The sequence below is a fragment of the Lactuca saligna genome, chromosome 2, assembly GCF_052625555.1.
Source record: "Lactuca saligna cultivar CGN05327 chromosome 2, ASM5262555v1, whole genome shotgun sequence".
Classification (NCBI taxonomy): Eukaryota; Viridiplantae; Streptophyta; class Magnoliopsida; order Asterales; family Asteraceae; genus Lactuca; species Lactuca saligna.
This window is the reverse complement of record NC_136418.1, coordinates 122,827,999-122,851,672: the sequence shown is the minus strand read 5'-3', so window position 1 is coordinate 122,851,672 and position 23,674 is coordinate 122,827,999. Positions and strand designations below refer to the sequence as shown.

Below are 23,674 nucleotides of genomic sequence, written 5' to 3'. Positions count from 1 at the left end.
CAGGGATGATCCGAGTGAAAAAAAAAGTTAGGGACCAAACGTGCAATTTTGACCAAACCCCGGGGACGATTTCAGTAATTTACTCTAAAATAAAATAAACAAAATTTAATTAAAACACTTCTATATATAATCCTCATTAATAAATGAAGGTTTTTTTTGCCACTTGTCAATCTCTCATGAGTTTTGATAATTGTCATTTTGTGGTAATTTTGAAATAAATATTATCCACTTATCAATTTTTGGTTTGTTTTCATTTTTAATTAAAATTCATATACTTATATATGTAAAGTATTAAATATCATATATATGATATTAAATTGTAATAAATACGTTTTTTTTTTCTTATTTTAAAGTTGTACATTAAAAAATACTTTGTTTTAATACTTTAAATTTAATTATTTTTTTAATCAACCCGTATAATATACGGGTCTCACACCTACTTTAAATATAATATCCAAGATATTAATTATTATTATCAAATAAACTTCAAATTTTCTTTAAATATATTTTTCATACATTTATTTTCAAAAAATTTGATTTACATATCTTATCTAATTTCATTTTCCCTCTCAATAAATAACCTTTTATTTCAATTCCCGCTAAATTTTTTTTTTTTATTTCCCTGTAACTAAATCATACAATATAATTTCCAATATTTGACTTTTCAACTAAAAGCACGCTATACCCAATTACATCTGATCTTTCAATCGACATCATACTCTCTCAACCTAAGTCGGGAATCAGGCAATCACTGCCATTGAAGGTAGCAGGCTCACAGTGCCATTCATTGGTACTGTTCATCTCGTTTCCAAAGTTTCGATTCACACCATTGAAGGCTCCAAGACTTAGTTATCTTCGTACCTTTTCTATTCAAGGCAAGCGATAATAGCTAATTGAAATTTCATTTAACCTAATCGATTCCAAGCTATTTCGTCTCTCCGATTTGAGTTGCTAAATATTTTCTCTACTCTCGGTTAATCTTCCACAGGTGCAAGGAGGCGGAATACCCTCATCTAATTGTCAATTTCATCAAAGCTTCTTGCTTAAGTTTTTCTACCTAAACCAGGTATGACCCTGTACCTTTTTTTTTTCTCAAATTACTCTTCTACTTGATATAATTCAGTAAATTTTTGCTTCAGAGCATAGCTAATTGATTCAAAGTTGTTTGTTTAATGATTTACCATGCATATACATGTTAAACATGATCATATTTGAAAGAAAGGTACATGCAAAACATATGATATTTATTTACCTTGATTTATAAGGGAAAAAAATACCAAACAACCCCTACACAAATTCGTAAAAATAATCCCTGCTTTCAAGTTATAAGTACTAAATAGCCTCTCCATAAATCAATACCAAACACCATAATACTAAAACAGGGAGTAGAACATTATAGGATATATGGGACTTATACCCAAGTGCAACTATGAAGTTCTTGAGTTTGGTTAGAATTTGTATCTATAGAAGGCTTTCAGCAGAAGATTCCTCCCAAAGACATAAAAATGGAGAGTTTTTCGGTTAGACAAATAAGAATAAACTTATAAGTTGATCATGTAGTATTTCGAATAATTATCTTCTGAAAAAAAATTGAACCAAATCAAGAGCATATGGGATGATATCAAAAACATAGGCAATTAACACAGAGATTGTGTTTAACAGTTGAACCTAAAATGAGAAACAACATAAAACATGAGAAGTAATCAAAAAGTTAGAAATATAATTTTTATATTATATATTACAGAAAAGTATGAATGATTTTTACCTTGGAATCAAACTCCTGAACATCCTTAATCAATTAAAAAAATAGTTTCCAATAGCCTGTCAGATGTTGCGAAAAGGAAGCATCTTCAATATGGAAATATAAAGACAGATTTGAGTATTATTAAATTATGACTAGCATATTATAAGTCCAACACATTTATTTTATTTTCAACCTCTTAAACCCAAAATATGCTCACGGACATGTTTGTAAAAGTCAAATTACAACAGATTTGACTATTTTGCCCCTACAAAAAAATTTTATAATAAGCCACATTTTTGCCGTATTAACATTTTTTTATGCATTATATGCGTTGTACTTTATAAATTTTTTACTTTTAACTATTTTTTCATAAGAATATATACACTTTTTCTATGTCTTACTGATTTGCCCCTGAATTTTTTCAGTTTCCTAAAACACCAATCTCATTGTTTTTACTATGTCTTAATTAGGTGTATAAACAAAGACTGTTATAACCGGCTTGACAACTAATTTTATACGAAAATAGTTGATTTTTACTTGGATTGTATTATAATTGTGTATAATATATAGCTTATATTGGTTATGAGTGTTACAGATTCATGGCTGCAGAAAATGTCATGCTACTTAGGCAACTTGATTTGTCGCATAAATTTATTTTCATGAAGATCCCCAATGAAACAGAAAATGTTTTACAAGTTATCTAGTTTATAAAAAAAATCATAATAGAAGGACCAAAATGACCTTTATCCAGAATTGACATTATTCATAATAAAACAAATACACACATAGACACTTCAGATAACAAATTTCTGATTAATTTAAACAAATTACAATTTTGTCCCATCACAATAATTACCAAATCCAAAGATTTTACTAGTTCTTTCAATAAAAAAAATATGATTCGACTATTTTCCTATTTGCATATGTGTTGTAATAAAATACACATATTGCAACAAATTTGACTGTTTTACCCCTCTCATAAAATCTACCTTATAATAAGTCATATTTCTGCATTTTATCTTTCTTTTTTCTGAATTTTTTAAACATAAATGGAATTAAACAATGCAACGCCTCTCATAAAATCTACCTTATAATAAGTCATATTTCTGCATTTTATCTTTTTTTTTTTCTGAATTTTTTAAACATAAATGGAATTAAACAATGCAACGTTAGAGAATATGCATAATATAGCATTGTACTTTATAAACTTTTGATTTTTAACAATTATAAAGTATAATTTTTACCCCTGTGATAGTTATAAAGTTTATAATATGTTTTTGTAGTCAAATATGATGTCTCATTTACCCGTGTCACTGCTAAAAACGCCGATAATTTTTTTTCCATTTTCAACTTTTTCTTACTGTTGTACTGTTTTTATTAAGTTAGATTACAAAATCAATTTTGTCCAATAGAATTACTGTATTTACCCTGCTACTGCTGTTGCTTTTGTTTGTGAATTTGTGTAACGTGGCATCATAATTCATATTTAAATGTTATCATTGCATTCACATTGGTTTTTTTTATGGAATTATCTGATAAAAACATAAACTATGTTGCTATTATTGGTTGAAAACGTAAGTATGATGCCATTATGGTATAAAATGAAATTATGATGTTATTATGTGATAAAAATAAAAGAAAAATAAAAGCATGATGCTATTTGTAACTGACAATCACACATATACCCCTGTATAATCTTCACTCATTTGAGTGTAAATATCTGGTTGTAAATATCAAACCTCTTCCCATTCTCCATCTTCAAGTAATAAATCCTTTCATGGATGAATGATCCCTACTTATGTATGTGTTGTGCAGACCTGAGCTCTAATCCTTTATTTATAGTCATTATTTCCCAAAAGAATTTAATAACTTTGCCTTTCACTGCAAATCAAGAATTATAAAATGCAAAAATAGTACAGTACATAAGTTTGGGTTATGAGGATCTGTTTGACATATCAATGGACGATGGTTCGAACCCTAAGTGGGGGAGAACTGGGTATTGTGTGGGGGAGGATCCTCACTCTGATGTGGAACAGAAGTTTGGGTTATGAGGATCTGCAGTGAAAGTATATGAGACGGGAGTCATGTGGCAGTCGAGACAATGTACAACACGAGGTGATGCATGCCGCATATTCTCAGGAGAAAACAAGTGACTTCACGGCAGGTGGCCGACTCCCTTTTTATTCTTTTTTTAATTTCTTTATTCTTTATTTGTTATTTATTTATCAAAAATTATTTATTAAATAAGATGGCGCCCACTCCCACCCCTTACCTTCACCATCCGATCGTCGCTTCAGTCTCCCAAATCTCGACCTCTCTGTTTTTTTTTCCACCCTACTTGACACCTTGACACCAGACCTAGGAGACGTCGGAATCCTCCTTCACCGGCGACCGTACCCTTGTAGGCGACTCTTATCTCCCTTATGTCCATCTTCGAGAACTCCATACATTATTGAACGATCTTCTTGCCAACGAGAATCTCATATATAATTGGTGTTGGTATATGGTTTCGTCGGAGCATCACAGTGGGGAACTGACGAACGTTCTGGAACACCGATGAACCCGATGCGCCCACAAATGATTACACGATCCCTTTCATTTATTGCAGGTTTGATAATCGATTTCTCACAGATAAGGGTTTCTAAAAATCATGAAAGGCATTGTTTCATCGGGTTTCAAATATAAGGGGTTCTAAAAATCATTAAAGGTGTTGTTTTTGACTATCGATTTCTCACAAAGAAGAGTTTCGCAGATATGGTCTTTTGAAATTGGTTTTTGAACATCAGGTTTTGGGAAAATCGTGAGATCTAAATTTAACGGAGTACTAGTCACTGTGGGTTCAACCTCGTCGGACCATTCCAAAATTCATTTAACCTCTAAACCACTCTCTTAATTCTGATATTCTCCCTATCGTTCCACAACTCCACATTACCCAAGCTTCGATCCACAATTAGTGGTCTGATTTGCCTCGGAGACTTATATCGGATAACTCATCTGGAAACAGGGGTGGTGTCGGATGGGTGGAATGTAACTTGATTCATTCTACAAATTGAGGTATCGAGGTTCATCTGGGTTTTTAGATTTTTTTTTTCGGTGGGAGAAATGGTGGTAATTAGTCTGGTCCAGAGGTGGTGGTGACTTCTGGTGGCATAAGGGTGGTAGTTTACTCTAGCAAGAGATAAATCAGATGAGTGGAAGGATAATTACAGGCAATACATTTAACACTAAATTACACAAGTGGTCCCGTCTTATTAATAAACATTTTTAATAAATAAATAACAAACAAGTTAAAAAAGGAATAAATAAGGGTAATTTATTCTTTTTAGGTATGGTAACAAGTAGGGATAATGACTTGATAGGGTAATATACTTTTTGAAATGTACACATTTAGTCCTTTTTTTTTTTTTTGTAAAATAAACACTTATACTTTATTTTTTGTAACAATGCAATCCCGGTATACCGGTCATATACGAATTTTCTTTTAGGGATTTATTTTACATTGTTACAAAAAATTTTCTTTTAGGGATTTATTTTACATTGTTACAAAAATTCGTATATGACCGGTCATATACTTTATTTAATTCTTACAAAAAATAAACCCTTATACTTCATTTTTTGTAACAATGCAATCATTGTGACCGGCTATACCCGATATACCGGTCATATATTTTATTTAATTCTTATTTTTTTTTGTAAAATAAATTATTATACCCGGTATACCGGTCATATACGATTTTTTTTTTTTTTTGCAATCATTCTTATTTTCCCTAAAAGAAAATTTGTATGTGACCGGTATATCGGGTATAACCTAGTGTGTACATATTAATAAAGTATAAAGATTTATTTAAAAAAAAAAAAAAGAATTAAATGTATATATTTCAAAAAATATATTACATTATCCCTTTGAAGTAAAGTAAAGGCGTAACAAAAAAATATAATATATCTTAAGGATCTTCGGAAAAAGCTCTTAGAAACGAAATACGCAGATTAACCCAAACCAAACCTCTTAAAACCACCAGAAAGACAACACAGTAGGGAGAAAACCAATCGGTGGTAAATAACGAACTAACGACCACTACCACCTTAACGCTACGCTTACCTACGTCATCTGTCTCATGTGGACTCTGTGCTAATCACTTTAAAGGCGCTTGGTTAAGCTTCCAGAGCTTAAACAGGTCATAATATTGATTCTCGTTGAATCCTCAGATTTCGATCATGATATCGTTATCGAAAATTCAGAAGAAGATCAGGGGAAAAAGCGAAGATTACTAGCTCAATTTGCCACCAATTTCAATAAGGTATTTCCCCCAAAATTCTGCTGAATAGGATTCGATCGACCATGTCTTCGGTTAGATCACAAATTGGTGGGAACGGGCGTTGCATAATACCCTAAAACCCTTAATGGGAACAATCTTAATCCAAATTGGAGTTTCGAATCCTTCAGCAGCTTGTCAATAACCGAAAACATAGAAAAGAAATTGATTTTATTCGGTCTGTTGCTGTGGACAGGTAATTGATTTCGTATGTGCAATGATAATTTATGTTTTACACAGTATTTGACTCCGATTTTTATCATGTAGTATGCTCGATATTAACATATTATTAGTGCTCCATCAATTAGCTTGTTCTCATATTTCTTTGAAGATCTGTATGAGTTTATGTTTTAGTTTGATTATTGCAATGTAACATTTTGACATGCACATTAGCTATTTGATAAAATGCCTGAACAAAATTGTTCAGATTATACGTCAATTTTTGGATCTATTGACATCCACAATTGAGAATTCATTAATAAATCTAGCCTCCCCTTATCCCATATTATGGGATTTGGGTATTCTTGTTGTTGCTTGATATGAAATCTAATGTTGATTGCTTTTCTAGTTTGGGGCAATGGAGAATCGTATCAGTCAAATCCCCTCCTCAACACAAAGATGGAGAAAAGTTGCTTATGGAGGTATGCAGCCTGGTTTTGATGACAATCACACAGACAACACTTTCCTTCAAGAAATGGTGATGAATGCAAATGTTGTCAAAAGAGACATGCTTAAGGTCATGCTAGATTCCATTTCCATATCTCAATACTTTTGCATTGTAGCACTTGTGGTTTTGGTCTGGACCCACACTCTCAATTCCACCATCTCTCACAACTTTTTATTAATTCTTGATGTCGCCCTTCTTGCATCCGGCTTCTTTATCCTCCTCTTAACAGCCAAAATGCTTTCATTCACTCTCCTCATCAACTACTTAATTAAAATCTCCTTTTTCACAACCAGTCTTTATGTCTTATCCCCAATATACCACACGTTGACCAGGTCAATAAGTTCAGATTCCATATGGGCATTAACCACATCACTCATAATCCTCCATCTTTTCCTCCATAACTATTCTGGATCCACCATTAAAGCTCCTGGAGCTTTAGAAATTAAACCGACTTTAACCAGTAATATTTCACTTAATGCTTCCATTGTGGCTTCACTTTTGATTGCTTCTAGGCTTCCTTCAAGGGTTCTTGTGTTTGCTGTCATTTTGTTTTCATTGCAGGTTTTTCTTTTTGCACCTTTGGTGACTTATTGCCTTAAGAAATACTCAGTAAGGTTGCACCTGTTCTTCTCATTGGTGTTGATGGTGATGACTTTGAGCTGTGTTTATTGTTTGCATAAACTGATGTTTGTGTTGTTGTTGGGAGTGTTGAGTTTTGTGAATTTGGTGTGTCCTTATTGGTTGATTAGGATTCAAGAGTATAAGTTTGAGATTAATGGTCCATGGGATGAGGCTAAGTTATGTTTTAACATAACAGACTGAAATGAATCCATGCCTTTTTACTTTTTACTTTGTTCTTATAGGTTGATTAGGATTAAAGAAGTATTATAGTTAATTCTTGATTCATTCTTGAATATATAGCATGACTCTAACAGCATGTGTCAACTCTCAACTCTCAAGTATCTGATATGAAAATGCAAATATCATGTTTGCCCCTTTTTTTTGTCATGTAACTAGTAAAATTGTACTTTGACTTATATTTTGATTTTACAAATAGTTGACCTTTTTTTTTGTCTTGATGAGATGCAAAACGTTTTTCACCACTTTACTGTTGGTTTTCAATACCAATCAAAATCATCAAAACAAAAAAAATTACCATCTTGAAGAATATGATAAATTTGGCCAATTATTGATAAGAACGCCTTAAGCTTCAAACAAGTGTAAATAGGGTCGTATTATTGTATTATTTTTTTTTTTTTAATTTAGTTTTCTTGGATCAAAGAGGAAGCAATGAAAGGTTTAACAAAAGAATGCAATCCGTTTGTAAAAAGTGCAAACGTGTTTATATGTTAACCGGAAAAGAGATGGTCATTGCTCCCTATTAGTCACATTGTCAAAAAGTTTAGTATTACTTCGTCATTGGGTGTCAACTTCTTTGGTTAACCGCCACAAAGAGATCGTAAACACATAATGATCAACGACCAAAACAAACAACAAGATGCATTTACTAACTTTGTATTGGAAGCACCACTCTACAGTAAGTATACATTATGCAAGCAAAGTAAAAACATTAAAAGATATCTCAAGGTCTATAAAAATATTATAAATGAGCACTTGTTTCATGGAAATATAAATTATTGTCATGAATGATACATCAATTTATATATATACTAATTGAGAAGTAGGAACAGGAGTTGATTTCTATTTGACCACTTCAATTTTTTTTACCGTCTCTGTTGCCTAATAAGATGCCTCTCCGCCATTTTAGCCAATAATAACATTAGTGTTCCTATCCACCGCCACAGCTTCCCAATTGCTACTTGTTTCTTTCTTGCTCCACTGGCTTCTTATTCTTCCACGTTTCTTTCACCGTTCATCATCACCGCCTTCTATTTCTTTCGTCTATTCTACCTCCGTCTTTTGGAGACGGTTAATAAACCTCAACTTCCTTCCATTCCCTACTTGTGGATTCTCTTTACCAAGTCGATTTCGGTTTCACTTTAACGCCCATGGCTACCGCCTACATTACACTCCTCCTTTTTCCTCGATTCACTTAGACCTTGCCGTTAATTTCATTTTCTAGGGCAAAATCAGACAACACCAACTTATCCCTAATTATTTGAGTTGGTATTTGGCCGAGGGGGACACCGAACAGTGTGCGAAGATTGTTGCACGAAACCAGAATCTGTGTATAGAAGATTACATGTTTCTTGTAAAACCCATGGTTAATTCAGGCCTTGGCTCGATTAAACATGTTCATATGTCAATTGTGAATGAGGTATGTCTGGAGTTCCTGTTGTTTTACCTTTATTTATGGTGTTCATGTGTTTGGTTACTGAATAATTGATCTGAAGTCATATATATGTTTAGAAGATGTTCAGGATTCTTCGTACATGATTAAAAAACATTGGTATGATTGGATTAGATTAATGGATTCCAGATGGTCAAAGGATGAACGGTCAATGAAGTACATAAAAGTCACACTTTAAAGTATATACATCAGTTGTTTTCTTGAAGATGGCGACAGAGCTGAAGTAGAACCATTGGGTGTAGAGGCAGTAGACCAGATAAAGATACCACAGACCGCATTCATGATATCAGGCCATGGGGTATGGTCACAATGTATTTATTAGAAAAGTGATGTCACGTATGCGCCACATCACCCCACTACATGTTCACCACACTAGCCTTGGAAATGGTTATCACTATACATTTTTTTTATAATATATATTTTGATAGGTCCTGAATTCGAGAACAGGAAAAACTCCAAAAAAAACCGTAAGGTTCAATTCTTATCCATTGATGCTTTAAAACTAGAAATAATCATACTTATAATGTTCTGCAAACCCAGATCCTAAAAAATAGAAAAGATAATATCTTATCTCCCAAGTAACAAATAAATACCAAAAATACCAAACTGGAATAAAAATAATTTTATTTTTCTCCTCCGATACACCTGGCCCCACCTACTTGAACTTCCAGGCGTATCATCACTCCCCGCCCAATTTTGAACCTTATCCTCAAGGTTGAAGTCGGGGAACTATCCATTCAAAACAACAAAATCCTCCCATGTTGCTTCATACTCCGACAAACCTTGCCAACGAATTAGAACTTCCTTATCCCTGCCCCCTCGCGAACACCCTCCACCGCCTTCGACTGCAACAAAACCTCCATTTCTTCTGTCAAAGTAGACGGTAAGTTGGGAGTAGCCACCCGGTTACCGATATCACGTTTAAGCTGAGACACATGAAAAACATTATGGATTCGAGTTGTATCGGGCAGCAACAACCGGTATGCCACGAGTCAATTTTTTCCAAGACTTCGAAAGGACCAAAGTATCGAGGTGACTACTTCTCATTTACCCGTCTAGCCACAGTTCGCTACCGGTAGGGTCGTAATTTTAAGTACACACGATCTCCCACAGCAAAGTTCTCATTCCGTCGATGCCCATCCACATGCTTTTTCATTTGTTGTTGGGCTTTGAGCAAGTGTCTTTTCAGCTCCTGCAACATGCGATCCCTTTCTTCCAAGTATTGCTCCACTATACCCACCACCGTCTTCACCTTACCATAATAAACCAAGTGAGGCGAGTCCCGCCCATATAAGACCTGGAAAGGCGTCATTTTCGCGGAGGTATGGAAGGAAGTGTTATACCAATATTCCGCCCACGGTATCCAAGAAACCCAACGAGACGGTGTCTCATCCGTAAAACACTGGAGGTAAGTCTCCAAACATCGGTTTACGGGTGGTAAGTCGTACTCCGCAACTTAGTACCCATCATCCGGAAAAGCTCCTTCCAAAACTTGCTAAGAAACACCTTATCCTGGTCCGATACAATGGACTCCGACACCCCGTGAAGACGAACAATCTCCCGTAGAAACACATTCGCTACCGTGCTGGCCGTGTACGGGTGTTGGAGAGGCAGAAAACGGGCATACTTACTCAAGCGATCCACCACCACGAAAATGACGGTATTACCCTCCGATCTTGGGAAACCATCAATAAAGTCTATCGTGAGCTCCGACCAAACCGTCGATGGTAATTCAAGTGGCTGAAGTAACCCACTAGGTGACATGGTCGAATACTTATGCCTTTGGCACGTGTCACACTCCACCACCCACCTAGCCACATCGTCCTTCATTCCAACCTAATAGACCTCTCTTGCAAGCCATTGGTAAGTCTTTTGTACCCCGGAATGACCCCTGAGAGCACCTTCATGGAATTCCTTGCAAAGAAACGACACCCAACGCGACCCCTTCGGAACGACCAGCCGACTGTCAAACAAACCCGATCATGGCTAATTGAATACCCCACTGGAGCCAACCCATCCCGAACACGTTTTTTAATTGCCGCCATCTCCAAATCAGCGTCCAAATCTGACCACAACTCTCCCCAATCCACACCACCTGTCGTAATCGCGGTCAATCCCACCTTCGGTTCGATACGTGACAGCGCATCTGCTACCAGATTCTCACTGCCTGACTTATAAATAATATAAAAAGTAAACCCCATAATTTTCGATAACCACTTTTGGTGGTCTTCCGTAACCCCACGTTGTTCGAGTAAAAATTTTAGACTACGCTGATCGGTTCGAACAGTGAATTTACGACCCGATAAATATGGCTTCCACTTTTGAATAGCCAACACAATGGCCATGAGCTCACGCTCATAAACCGATTTCTTCTCATGGTTCAAGGTTTTTTTTCAGCAGCAACAATAGGAAGTGATAGCGAGGGGGACAGGGATGGAGATGGGGATGTGGATGGAAATAAATATGTGGCCACTTACCATCAACATCAATGGTGGAAATCTTGTGATTGGGCTAATATTTCATATCCAATCCTTAGACTATATCCAATCCTTAGACCAACTTTCTTCTTCTTCATGGTGGAGAAAATCCTTTATGAGAGAGACCGGTTATGGGGGACAACTCCTCTACTATCACTAACACTTGCAAAATCTATGGTGGTTGACAATTGTGATGCGATGCAATTTTGTTATAGGAACATTAGTAGCAACGCGTGATGATGATGATATGAAAGAGATTGTCAAGAGAGGAAGCTACATCTTCTTGAGATTGGGGTTGTATGATGCTTAGATATGAGAGATGAGAAGAGGTCTTCATCTAGAGATTCAAATGAATCTCTAACGATAGTTGTGGCAACAATAATAAGGGATTGAGGATGTCGATGACTAATTTCACGATGATTATGAAGGAGGGAGTCATTCCCTCCCAACCCACTCAACCCACTACCACATCTGTTTTTCTCTATTTTTTTCTTCATCTTTTTCAACCCACAACATACAGAAAATCTATATTTTTCAACCCACTCAATTAAAAAAATACAAAAAAACTAAGGTACAAGTCTTAATTAGCAATGGAGCTACTACTAGTACCTCCATGATACCACTCCCTCTTCACTGGGTTGAGAGGGTTGGGAGTGGTGGGTTGTTCAATTGGTTTCACTAACCCGCTTCATCCTCTCTCTACTTTCTCTCTCTCCTTTTCTATTATACCATGTGTTTTGAGACTTGTATTTTAGTTGTTTTGTATTTTTTTTAATTGAATGAGTTAAAGAAGATAGGATTTTCATCTGTTGTGGGTTGAGAAAGATTAAAAAAAATTGATGTGGAAGCGGGTTGAGTGGGTTGGGAGGGAATGAATCCCTCTTTCCTTAGGTAGTTCAACAACACCATACTGCTTATTATCATCATATCATCCATGACTACTCTAGTGCTAGGTTTTCCTATCCCTACGGCAGATTCCATCCATTTTTTCAATTAATAAGAAAATTGAATGGAATTCAGTGTATCTTAATATCAATTTTGTTGGTTAATAAATGCAATCTCATCCACCCTTATGCAATGTCAGCAATTATTATACCAAGTCATCAACCTACAAGAATCGGTTACCCGTGGGTGATATTTGAACAAATCATAAACTTCAATGGTTTTTTTGTACAAAACCTTTATTTGGATGTTATTTTTAAAACATGCAAAACTTCGATGATGTGTTTTGAATATTTTTGAAACATATTTACACTTATAAATCGTTTTGCCAATGCAGAATTTATTGGGCGACAATGACACAATTTAACTTGGAACCTTTCATGGGTCACAAAACTAGTTAGACATAATTGGTTAAGGACTGCAATTGGTAATTCGGATTTTTGGAGGACCAAATCTGACAGGGACTAAATTTGCAATTAACCCTAAAAAGACAACAATCTATATATAACCAATTCCCTTTGAGCGAGTCGGGAAATTTCAGCTCAGCAGTACTCAAATCCATCAATGGCGGAAGGCAACATTCAGCTTCAACGAGGGAGAAGGACCGGAAGGAGAACTGGGGGAGGAGTAACCCCACGTACCCTTCTTCCACTCCGCCGTGTCTCCTCCCACCTCTCAAACTCCATTTCCTGCTGGTATGCATCATTATCACTATCACCATCATCATCCTCATATGTTTATTCGTGTTTCCGCTTATATTTCTACAATTGGTGTTTTTTCAGGTACTGTGACTTCAAGTCGTCTGTCTTCAACGACCCTCTCTTTCAATTCGGACGAAAATACTTCAGGTCTATATTAATTTATCCCCAGTCAGTGTCGTATTAAGTCGTGGTATTAAAAATTCAATTAGGGTTCGGAAACATGGAGTTTAAGGCATCGGAATAGAAATTATAGCTCATCTATTTTGTTCTAAATCTAAAACGACTTAAAATCTCTTAGTATTTCTTCATGTATACACATTCTGAGATTCATTATCTTGAGCTGAAAATTGAAGCTTGAACTAAGTTGCTTCTTGCTCCTTCATCTGATTGCAGGTGGTTAAGAATATGGTTCTCCATCGGGATGGGTTTCAGTTTGACTACTTTGATTGGAGTTACACTCGTAAGAAACACACAAACACACATTCTTACTAAATGTTCTTTCCATATCAGAATCATAAACCTTTTCTTTCAATCTATTGAACAGATTATCTTGTTGGAATCAGCCAGAGCTTTGAATCTATACAATGGGATCCCATGGCTTAACAATATTCTTAATGGATCCATCTTCGGATCCTACTCTTCACTACACAACATAACAGTTGCTGATATTGGATACATGTGCATATCTTCCATAATATCTGTATCCATACATGAACTTGGACACGCACTTTCTGCCACAAGGTTATTACATCAATCTCATTCTTGTTATGTCTTTTTACATCTTGAACTAATTTATTATAAATTATTTAGAAATTGGATCTCATAACTGATCCTGTAGGCATCCATTTTGTGGGTAGCAGTGAGGGCATACAAATTGAGTACACTGCCGTGTTTTTGGCAGTTCTGTTTCCAGGTGCACTTGTTGCCTTCAATGATGATTTGCTACAAATGATCCCACGTGTAGCTACACTTCGCATATACTGTGCAGGAATCTGGCATAATGCAGCAGTAAGTTAACACATTACACACCATACCAAATTACATTATTACCCTTTTTGATTTTTTTTTTCTGATTCAACTTTTGCAGCTATGTCTTGTTTGTGCATTGACTCTCTTCCTTCTACCATTCATCTTCTATCCACTTTACTCCCATGGTGAAAGCCTCATGGTACTTCACCATTTTCGCTTTAATCATTACTTTTGCAATTTTGATCCTTATTTAATGTTCTTATAACGTTTTTGATCCCTGTTCCAAGTAAAATGACTATCTTTGGTCCTTGATATTCGCAAATTTGGTCCCTAAAGTATAGTCATTTTACTTTAAACATGGATCAAAAACATTAGAAAAACCACAAATAAGAATAAAAAATGGAAGAGAACAATTTGGGACCAAATTTGCAAATTCAGCTATACGCAGGGACCGAAAATGTAACTTACACTAATCTATAGTACATATATTTTTTTCGCTTTTGGAACATTTTATAGGTTTTGGATGTTTCTCGTAAGTCACCTTTGTATGGCCACTTATCTCCCGGTGATATAATCACCATGTTAGACGGGGCCCACGTTCGTACAACAAAAGAATGGATGGATATTTCTTATTTTTTAGAGAAGCAAAAATCTCAAACAAATAAAGGATATTGTGTCCCGAATTTAATGATTGCGGGAAGCAAGAACCCTGAAATCATGGACAACAAATTCACATGTCCAAACGACCTCACATTATTCACCACCATTTCATGTAATTCAAGAACAAATGAAACCGATCATCAACAGACAAAAGAGCATATCTATTGTTTTCCGGCCAAGGGCGTGTTAGGGGAGAAAAAATGTGGTGATGGGTGGGGCAATTTGGTAAAAGACGATGGTAATTGTTTATGTGAAGATGATGAATCGTGCTCGAGTCCAATTCATATGCCAGGTGTCACATGGGTTGAGATCACATTTTCGAGACATGAATGTGGAAATAAAGAAAATGTATGTGGTGGGAGTTTTGTGTTTGTAGGTGATATGATTTCAATGGCACGTTCGATTAGGGTAACGAATTATCAGTCTCGTTGGTTTTATGGTGTTGTGTGTGTTCCTGTTGTAGTGGAGAAGTTGTTGGTGAATATCTTTCATGTGTCATTGATGTTGGCTCTTTTAAATAGTTTGCCGGTATATACTCTTAAATCTTAATGATTATATATTATCAATTAAGAATATTATTAATATTGTGTATAAATTAATAGGATTTTTGTGTATTGTTGTTGTTGTGTAGGTGTATTATCTTGATGGAGAATCGATTTTAGAGGTGGCTCTTTGTTGTTTTAGTTCATTGACACCGAGGATACGTGAATTGGTTGTTCAATCGTGTTTAGTAGGTGGAACGCTTATTTGTTGTCTTTTAATTTCGAGGATTTTGTTCCTTGTTATTTCGTAGTAAAGGGTTTTATGGTTATTAATTGCTTGTAGGAAGTTGTTTAATATGTAAGAGTGACAGTTTTTATGGTAATACACATGAGCACTTTTTTTTTGAATAACCGATCTTATAATGGCAACAACAAAGTGTAATCACTTTATGATATACTACGATCCCCACCCTGTAGAAAAAAAAGGTGATCTTTATAAATTCCCAAGCTCCTTAATATGGACTTTACATTGATCTACCTTCAAAAGATGATGTTTCTACCTTTCAATTGGATATTTTTTTTTTCTTGGACTTTCATACGCATTATTACAGGTAGCAAATTAGGTATTTGTGTTATGTTTTGGCAAATTAGGCACTTGTGTTATGTTTTTTTGCTGACACGATAACTTTTATATATGAACACGATATGATATCGTGTTTTGTTTATTAGTGTTAGTGATTTTAGTATTGCAAGATATTTTGTGTAATTGGAACTAATATGTGAGTTGAAAGACTTATTATTTGTATTTTATATTATATGTTTAGTGAATGCGAAGTTTATGCATGATATAAGATTGAATTATAAATCGGTATTGATAAAATGACATGGGTAAGGGGGTTGCACCCCTTTGCAGGGTCCTAAGGGCAACGCTCCCTAGCGGGATCCAAGGGGCAGGCCCCTATTGGTGATTCTCTTAACTAATTTAGAGGACGAAAACTCAAATCCATCAAAGTATAAATACCACTCCTCTATTGAGTCATGGATTACGTCGTCCTCTCTCAGATCTCTGTGTTCTATAATGAACTCAGAATCGTCTAGTAATTTGATTTGTGTCTTTGTAACTAGATTAACAAGTGTTCTTTTGGATTATCCTATACTGAATTTTCTGTAACTCGGACATAAGGTGGAAGTATTAGTTCGAAATACGAACTCATGCGATCCATTGGAAATTCGGTTCTCCACCACAATCCTTTCCGAGACCCTAACAACAAATTTGATAATGACTCAATGAAAACATGATAAAAATAGCAAACACGAAAAAGATACAATACGATAAACTTTAAGTTTATGCAATTCAAAATTAATCTTACAAAACACGAAAAATAAGAAAATATGACAAACACATGTTACTATCTTGCCAATTTCATGTAGATTTTTGAAGAACACAATATGATATGACAATGTATGTTTTACAATTAATATGAAAACGATACGAATATGATTTCATAATTTCAATTCCTTACCAAATTTTGTTTCGTACCGTGTATTTTGGTCGTGTCATGCTATAAACCGTCGCACCTACAATATTATATGAAGTTTTAGTTTCTTTTAAAATTAAAATATGTTTAAATTTTTTATAATCTTAAAAATAATAAATTTTGCTATATATGATTTTATATGTAAAACAGAAAAGATTTAAAAAAAAAAAATAGATCTTTTAATAAAATGAACGAGACCGTTAAAAAGTAACTCAAGATTGAAGTGTGTGTTCCCTCAATTTTCTTACCAGTCCCTTTATACCAGGAGAGCCAAGAATGTAAAAGCCACATCCCACATCGCCGCCGAAGTGCAAATAAATCGGCGATATAACAGAGTCGGAGAGATTGGTAAGCACGACCTTACTTGAACAGGATCTGTTCTATAGGCTCGTACCTCTGTATTCTTGATTCCTAAGAAGACAGAAACCCATGTCTGGTTGATGAACCACGACCATGTAGCCAGAGCGTGATTAACAGAGCTTCATGGTCTCCGCTATGGCTCAGTAGATGATCGTTGCTAACCCATCTGATGGGGTCCTGGCATGGCTACAAGGTTGTCTGACAGATAGCTTAATCTTTTTGGTCCCTTTTTGCTCATTAGTGTTTGATGAAATGCATGAAGGAGATTGACAGTTTGTATATGCAAAGCAAGTGTTCGATGAAATGCCTGTACCAGATTATGATGATGTTCTTGCTCATCCAGGTTATATGGACAATTTGTGTATGCAAAGCAAGTGTTCGATGAAATGCTGGAACCAGATTATGCTAAGACAAACAATAATGCTACTATGATACTTGGAATCATAGTTTCTGTAACAAGGTAATCAAAGACAAGAATGCTACTATGACTTGTATTCATGTATAAGCGATTGTATATTGCTCATGATTTAAGCAACATTTTCTCTCTCAGTACTTATGTTATGTATGTCCATTTTTCACTTGGCACGATTTGTATTAATAACCTAAAGGAATTGGAATACTTAACCAAGTGTGTAGGAAGACTAATTTTTATGAACTTCATGTATACTTGAAGAACAGACATCACTTTATTTACCACCATTTCATGTAATCAGTCTAGTTGGTTTTATGGTGTTGTGTGTGTTCCTGTTGTAGTGGAGAAACTGTTGGTGAGTATCTTTCAATAATCATTGATGTTGGCTCTTTTAAATAGTTTTCCGGTATGTAGTCTTAAATCTTAATGATTATATATTATCAATTAAAAATATTAATAATAGTGTGTATAACTTAGTAAACACGGTCGAAAAGTGTGATTGTCAAATCCAAAACCATATTTACTCTACACACTCAAATACGTTTCACCTATACCACCAAACCCTAGGGCTGACCTTACGAATCGAAATTGGCTCGTTGCCATGCAAACAGAATACAATGCTTTGTTGAAACAGGGAGCATGGGAGTTTGTGCCAAGACTAACGAATCACAATATAATTCATTGTCATTGGCTATTTCGCCATAAGTTTAAGGTGGATGACACATTGGAACGATACAAGGCGCGCCTCGTTGAAAATGGAAAAACATAAGAAGTTGGGATCAACTATGACGAAACATTCAGTCCAGTCGTCAAGCCCGCCACAATACAAACAGTTCTTAGTCTTGCATTGGGACGAAGTTGGGACATTCATCAATTGGATGTTAAAAATGCGTTTTTACATGGGAACATGCAAGAAACGGTGTACATGCACCAACCACCCGAATTTTTTGATTCACGCTATCCTACTCATGTTTGTAAATTGCACAAGTCTCTTTATGGTTTAAAACAAGCACTACGAGCTTGGTATCAACATTTTGCATCTTATCTCTTAACTATTGGCTTTGTGTGCAGCAAAAGTGACACTTCTTTGTTTATCTACAAACAGGGAAATGGCATCGCCTACCTACTTCTATATGTCGACGATATCGTCTTGACCACCTCCTCCACCGCACTCAAGATACGTCTCATCACCGGATTAAAACGTAAATTTGACATGACTGATATTGGCTTCTTGTCTTATTTTTTGGGCATCTCTATCACTCGCACCAACAATAGCATGTTTTTGTCACATCGCAAGTATATCGAAGAGATGCTTCTTGTCTTATTCTTCGGTATCTTAAGGGTACTCCGACGCATGGTTTGACACTGCATTGTTCTCCTTCTACACAACTTGTTTCCTATACTAATGATGATTGGGGCGGTTGTCTCGACACTAGACGATCAACTTCAGGCTATTGTATTTTTCTTGGTGATAATCTCATTTCATGGTCTGCTAAGCAACATACCACTCTCTCTCGATCCAATGCTGAAGTAGAATATCGCGGTGTTGCAAATGTAGTTGTCGAAGCTTTTTGGCTCCGTAACATCCTGCTTGAGCTACACACGCCGTTACAGTAGGCCACAATCATCTATTGTGATAATATCTCTGCCGTCTATTTGTCCGGTAATCTTGTATTCCTGTCCAACATCAGTGCACCAAACACATAGAAATGGATATACTCTTTGTTCGTGAAAAAGTTGCAATTGGCTAAATACGAGTTCTTAATGTTCCTTCCGCTTACCAATATGCAGACATCTTCACAAAAGGTTTACCCAGACAACTATTCCTGGACTTCAGAGACAATTTGAGCATCTGACTTCCTCCCGCTCAAACTGCAGGGGACTCTTAGTCGACATATATAAGGGATAGATCATATTGCATCTGTATAACTTTCCATAGTTATAGGATCCCAATTGTATATTTATATGGTCAATGTTTATTGAGCAGATCAAGAAATTCAATCACGTTAATCTTTATTTAGTAGTAGAAACGCTTATTTGTTGCCTTTTGATTTCGAGGATTTATTGCGTGTTATTTCATAAAGGGTTTTATGGTTTAAGATCAAATGTTGGATTGCTAATAGAAAGCAATTTAATATGTAAGATTTGGGTGGATAAATATATATTTTTTTCTAGAACTTCTCATACATATTATACGAAATTTTACTTTACTTCAAAATTAAAAAGTATTTAATTTTTTTATCATCTTAAAAGCTATATAATTTGCTCTAAATAATTTTTTCTAATAAAAAGATTGGTGGTAATAAGTAACAAAAATTGATATATTCAAAACTATACATATGATAACTATAGTCGGATTTCTTGTTTACTTAAAGAGATAAGAGCATGGAGTTTGCTATGTTATTTATTAGATGTTAAAAATTACAATTTTAAAAGAGATAAGAGCATGGTATACCAACAAATGTGTAGTTTTTGACATGTGATGGGTGGGATAAAAGAGAAAGATAAATAATTAAATAGATAATAAGCAACAGATGTTGAAATATTATATGATTATACGTAAAAGAGAAAGATAAATAGATAATATATCTTAGTAAAATATTAACTTGAGATAGATTTATTAATAATTTTAATTATAATATTTTTAATTTAGTAATGGAGAAAAGTCCAAAAATATAGACAGTGAAAAAGCAAGTAAGGATTAAAACGTCTGCGAATTTGTTCCACTTAATTTCTTACCAGTCCCTATACACAAGGTAACAAAGGAGAGCCAAGAATGTAAAAGCCACATCCCACATCGCCGCCGAAGTGCAAATAAATCGGCGATATACCAGAGTCGGAGAGATTGGTAAACACGACCTTACTTGAACAGGATCTGTTCTATAGGCTCGTACCTCTGTATTCTTGATTCCTAAGAAGACAGAAACCCATGTCTGGTTGATGAATCACGACCATGTAGCCAGAGCGTGATTAACAGAGCTTCATGGTCTCGGCTTTGGCTTAGTAGATGATCGTTGCTAATCCATCTGATGGGTCTTGGCATGGCTACATGGTTGTCTGACAGATAACTTCATCTCTTTTTTGGTCCTAATGCAAACCAAATGTTTGATGAAATGCCTGAAGGAGATTATGATCAAAGAGAGTCTTTATTATATGCAAAGCAAGTGTTCGATTAAATGACTGAACCAGATTATGATGCTGGAGCTTTCTGGTATGATTTTGGATTCATCAAGTTCCATTAGCATTGTAATGAGCTAAGAAAAACAATAATGGTACTATGATACTTGGAATCATAGTTTCTGTAACAAGGTAATCAAAGACAAGAATGCTACGATGACTTGTATTCATGTATAAGCGATTGTACATTGCTCATGATTTAAGCAACATTTTCTCTGTCAATACTTATGTATGGCCATTTTTCCCCTCGGGTCCAATTCATATGCCACTTGTCACATGAGTTGAAATCATATTTTTAAGAGCTGAATGTGGAAATAAATGTGGTGGGAGCTTTGTGTTTGTGGGATAGAATTTTTGTGTATTGTTATTGTTGTTGTGTTTGTGTATTATCTTGATGGAGAATCCATTTTAGAGGTCAAAGATGGCTCTTTGATGCTTTAGTTCGTTGATACCGAGGATTGAGGAATTGGTGGTTTGATGTGTTTAGTAGTAGAAACGCTTATTTGTTGCCTTTTGATTTTGAGGATTTAGTGTGTGTTATTTCATAAAGATTTAGCCTAAAGTGGATTATGATCAGATATAGCTTTCTGGCATATGATTTTGGCTTTATCAAGTTCCATTAACAAACAAATTAGAATACTTGAGAGTTGAAGCCTTGTCGATGGCAAGTTTTTCCCTTTGTGCATGTGTAGTAGTCACCTAAAGAAAATGGAATACTTAACATGTAATGTGGATTTAAAACAAGTAAAATTACTCTAAGAAATCATGTCTCATAAACAAACAAACATAGGAAAGCAAATAAGCAATGACATAATCTGCTTCTCAATAATATAAATGATTTTTAAGGAAAGGAATGCTTTAAATAAACACACCAGATTTCAATATATACCAACTCTTCTGGATGGAAGCTAGGAAGTTTGAGGGTGTTGTTAACATAAGATTGGTGATTAATTGGTTGCATGGTGACTTATATGCAACCTTTGAATGTAGAATAGATGAACAAATTCTAAGAAACGATGGTATAGAGTTTGGAATAATATTCCGCTTACTTATTCAATACGCCAAATGAGGCTTAATATAGGTTACAAAATTAGACCAAAGATAACAAACTAATCTAGAATGACGGGAATAACAAATGAGTAATAGATAAAGTAATGACAGATAATAAACTATATCCAATACTCCCCCTCAAGATGGAGCGTGCAAGTCAATAACGCCCATCTTGCCAACAAAAAATTGAATTGAATCAGCGACTTGTAACTCTCTATTAATCTTCAATGGCATTATTTCCTTAGAAAGAACACGCTCACGGACAAAGAAACAGTCCATCTCCACGTGTTTCGTCCTTTCATGAAACACAAGATTGTTGGCAATGTGTCGGGCGGCCTGATTGTCACAAAACAAATCTGTAGGAGATGTGATGTTAACTTGTAAATCCTTTAAAAGCCAACGAATCCAAATAATTTCACTAACTGTAGATGCCATAGCTTGATATTCCGCCTCTGCAGATGACCGTGAAATCATTGACTGCTTCTTCGTCTTCCACGAAATAGGAGCCTCGCCAAGCATAATGAGATACCCGGTACGTGGGCGCCTTGTGTAGGGGCAACCAAGCCAATCAAAGTCACAAAAGGTCATCAACTGTCGGTGTTCATCTTTAGGTAAGAGCACTCCTTGTCCAGCGGTACCCTTTAAGTAGCATAGGACCCAATGTAAAGCATCCAAGTGGTTGCGTCTCGGATCAGTGATAAATTGATTCAAAATATTCACCGAATAAGTGACATTTGGTCTCGTAGCTTGAAGGTATAACAACCTACCTACAAGTCGTCGGTATTGACTTGGATCAACTTTCTCTTCATTCTCACCTCGATAAGCTTCACATTTGTTCAATAGGAAACTTGCTTGGCTTGCAACCAAGCATGCCACTATCTTGAAGAATATCAAGCACTTACTTCCTTTGGCTCAAAACGAGCCCATTTTCAGTTTTAGCAACTTCTATGCCAAGGAAGTACTTTAACTGACCCAAATCTTTGATGTTGAAAGCTTTGTCTAATTGATTCTTGATTTGTTGTATTTGTTCAATATTGTTTCCGGTAATTATAACATCATCCACATAAATGAGGATAGCAATGTAAGTACCATTTTTGTCCCAAATGAACAAAGAATGGTCGGTTTTTGACTGAGAGAATCCAATACTTAACAAAAAGAACCGTGAATTTGTGATACCAATTGTGTGAAGATTGTTTTAACCCGTAAGGTGACCTTTTGAGACGCCATACACGAGTCTCGTTTTCTGTGGCAAACCCTTGAGGAAGCTTCATATAGACCTCCTCGTCCAAATCGCCATGCAAGAAAGCCTTGTTCACATCAAGTTGCTAAATGAACCAATCTTTCTTAGTCGCAACAGCCAAGAGAGTACGAACAGTGACAATTTTTGCTACCGGAGCGAAGGTGTCATGGTAGTCAACTCCCTCCATTTGTGTGAACCCCTTTGCAACTAGCCGCGCTTTGTACCTTTCCACGGTCCTGTCAGGGTTGAACTTGATCTTGTAAACCCACTTGCAATCACTAGCCCCTTTTCCTTTTGGTAGTTCCACTAATTCCCAAGTATCATTGGACATAAGTGCTTTTATTTCGTTCTTCATAGCGTCATGCCATCGGGGATCTTTCTTAGCTTGAGAAAAGGAAATAGGCTCATTGTTTGAAGTACTGGCCACAAGGAAACATTTATGTTTGTTAGAGAAATTTTTATAAGAAACAAAATTTGATATAGGGTGTACCGTGGAGGATTCTTGATTGGTCTCGGGTTGTTGATGACTAACCGAAGGGGGGAGATTCACGAGAAAATCTTTAAATCTTTGGGGCTACACTCGAGTTCGTTTGGATCTGGCTAGTGTCTCAATTTCATTTTGTAAGTTTTC

At 35.5% G+C, this 23,674-nt stretch overlaps 2 protein-coding genes and 2 non-coding genes across 5 annotated transcripts; all 4 read left to right on the top strand.

The window, feature by feature from the left end:
• Positions 1 to 683: 683 nt before the first annotated feature.
• LOC145031475 (phosphatidylinositol N-acetylglucosaminyltransferase subunit C-like) lies at positions 684 to 7,573 on the top strand. Of its 2 annotated transcripts, XM_078980031.1 has the most exons (3): positions 684 to 875; positions 989 to 1,066; positions 6,626 to 7,573. In XM_078980031.1, the coding sequence occupies exon 3, from the start codon at positions 6,635 to 6,637 to the stop codon at positions 7,544 to 7,546; it is 912 nt and encodes a 303-aa protein (XP_078836157.1). In that variant the 5' UTR covers positions 684 to 875; positions 989 to 1,066; positions 6,626 to 6,634; the 3' UTR covers positions 7,547 to 7,573. The 2 variants fall into 2 exon arrangements, with proteins under 2 accessions (XP_078836157.1, XP_078836158.1); XM_078980032.1 differs by lacking the exons at positions 684 to 875; positions 989 to 1,066 and adding an exon at positions 5,691 to 6,253.
• Positions 7,574 to 12,944: 5,371 nt separating this feature from the next.
• LOC145031474 (Peptidase M50 family protein) lies at positions 12,945 to 15,677 on the top strand. The gene is made up of 8 exons (XM_078980030.1): positions 12,945 to 13,149; positions 13,237 to 13,302; positions 13,549 to 13,615; positions 13,700 to 13,896; positions 14,016 to 14,163; positions 14,243 to 14,323; positions 14,641 to 15,312; positions 15,416 to 15,677. Exons 1-8 carry the CDS (start codon positions 13,019 to 13,021, stop codon positions 15,575 to 15,577), a joined length of 1,524 nt encoding a protein of 507 aa, XP_078836156.1. The 5' UTR covers positions 12,945 to 13,018; the 3' UTR covers positions 15,578 to 15,677.
• A 1,481-nt stretch (positions 15,678 to 17,158) lies between these two features.
• On the top strand, positions 17,159 to 17,372 carry LOC145033000 (small nucleolar RNA U3). Its single transcript, XR_013677268.1, has one exon. It is a non-coding gene; the product is annotated as a small nucleolar RNA U3 (small nucleolar RNA).
• A 3,058-nt stretch (positions 17,373 to 20,430) lies between these two features.
• Positions 20,431 to 20,643, top strand: LOC145032997 (small nucleolar RNA U3). The gene has a single exon (XR_013677265.1). It is a non-coding gene; the product is annotated as a small nucleolar RNA U3 (small nucleolar RNA).
• Positions 20,644 to 23,674: the final 3,031 nt, after the last annotated feature.

Coding starts and splice junctions, on each gene's coding strand:
- LOC145031475 (XM_078980031.1), top strand. CDS start 6,635: ATGGAGAATCGTATCAGTCAAATCCCCTCCTCAACACAAAGATGGAGA.
- LOC145031474 (XM_078980030.1), top strand. CDS start 13,019: ATGGCGGAAGGCAACATTCAGCTTCAACGAGGGAGAAGGACCGGAAGG. Junction 13,303..13,548: donor TTCGGACGAAAATACTTCAG/GTCTATATTAAT, acceptor ATCTGATTGCAG/GTGGTTAAGAATATGGTTCT. Junction 15,313..15,415: donor CTCTTTTAAATAGTTTGCCG/GTATATACTCTT, acceptor GTTGTTGTGTAG/GTGTATTATCTTGATGGAGA.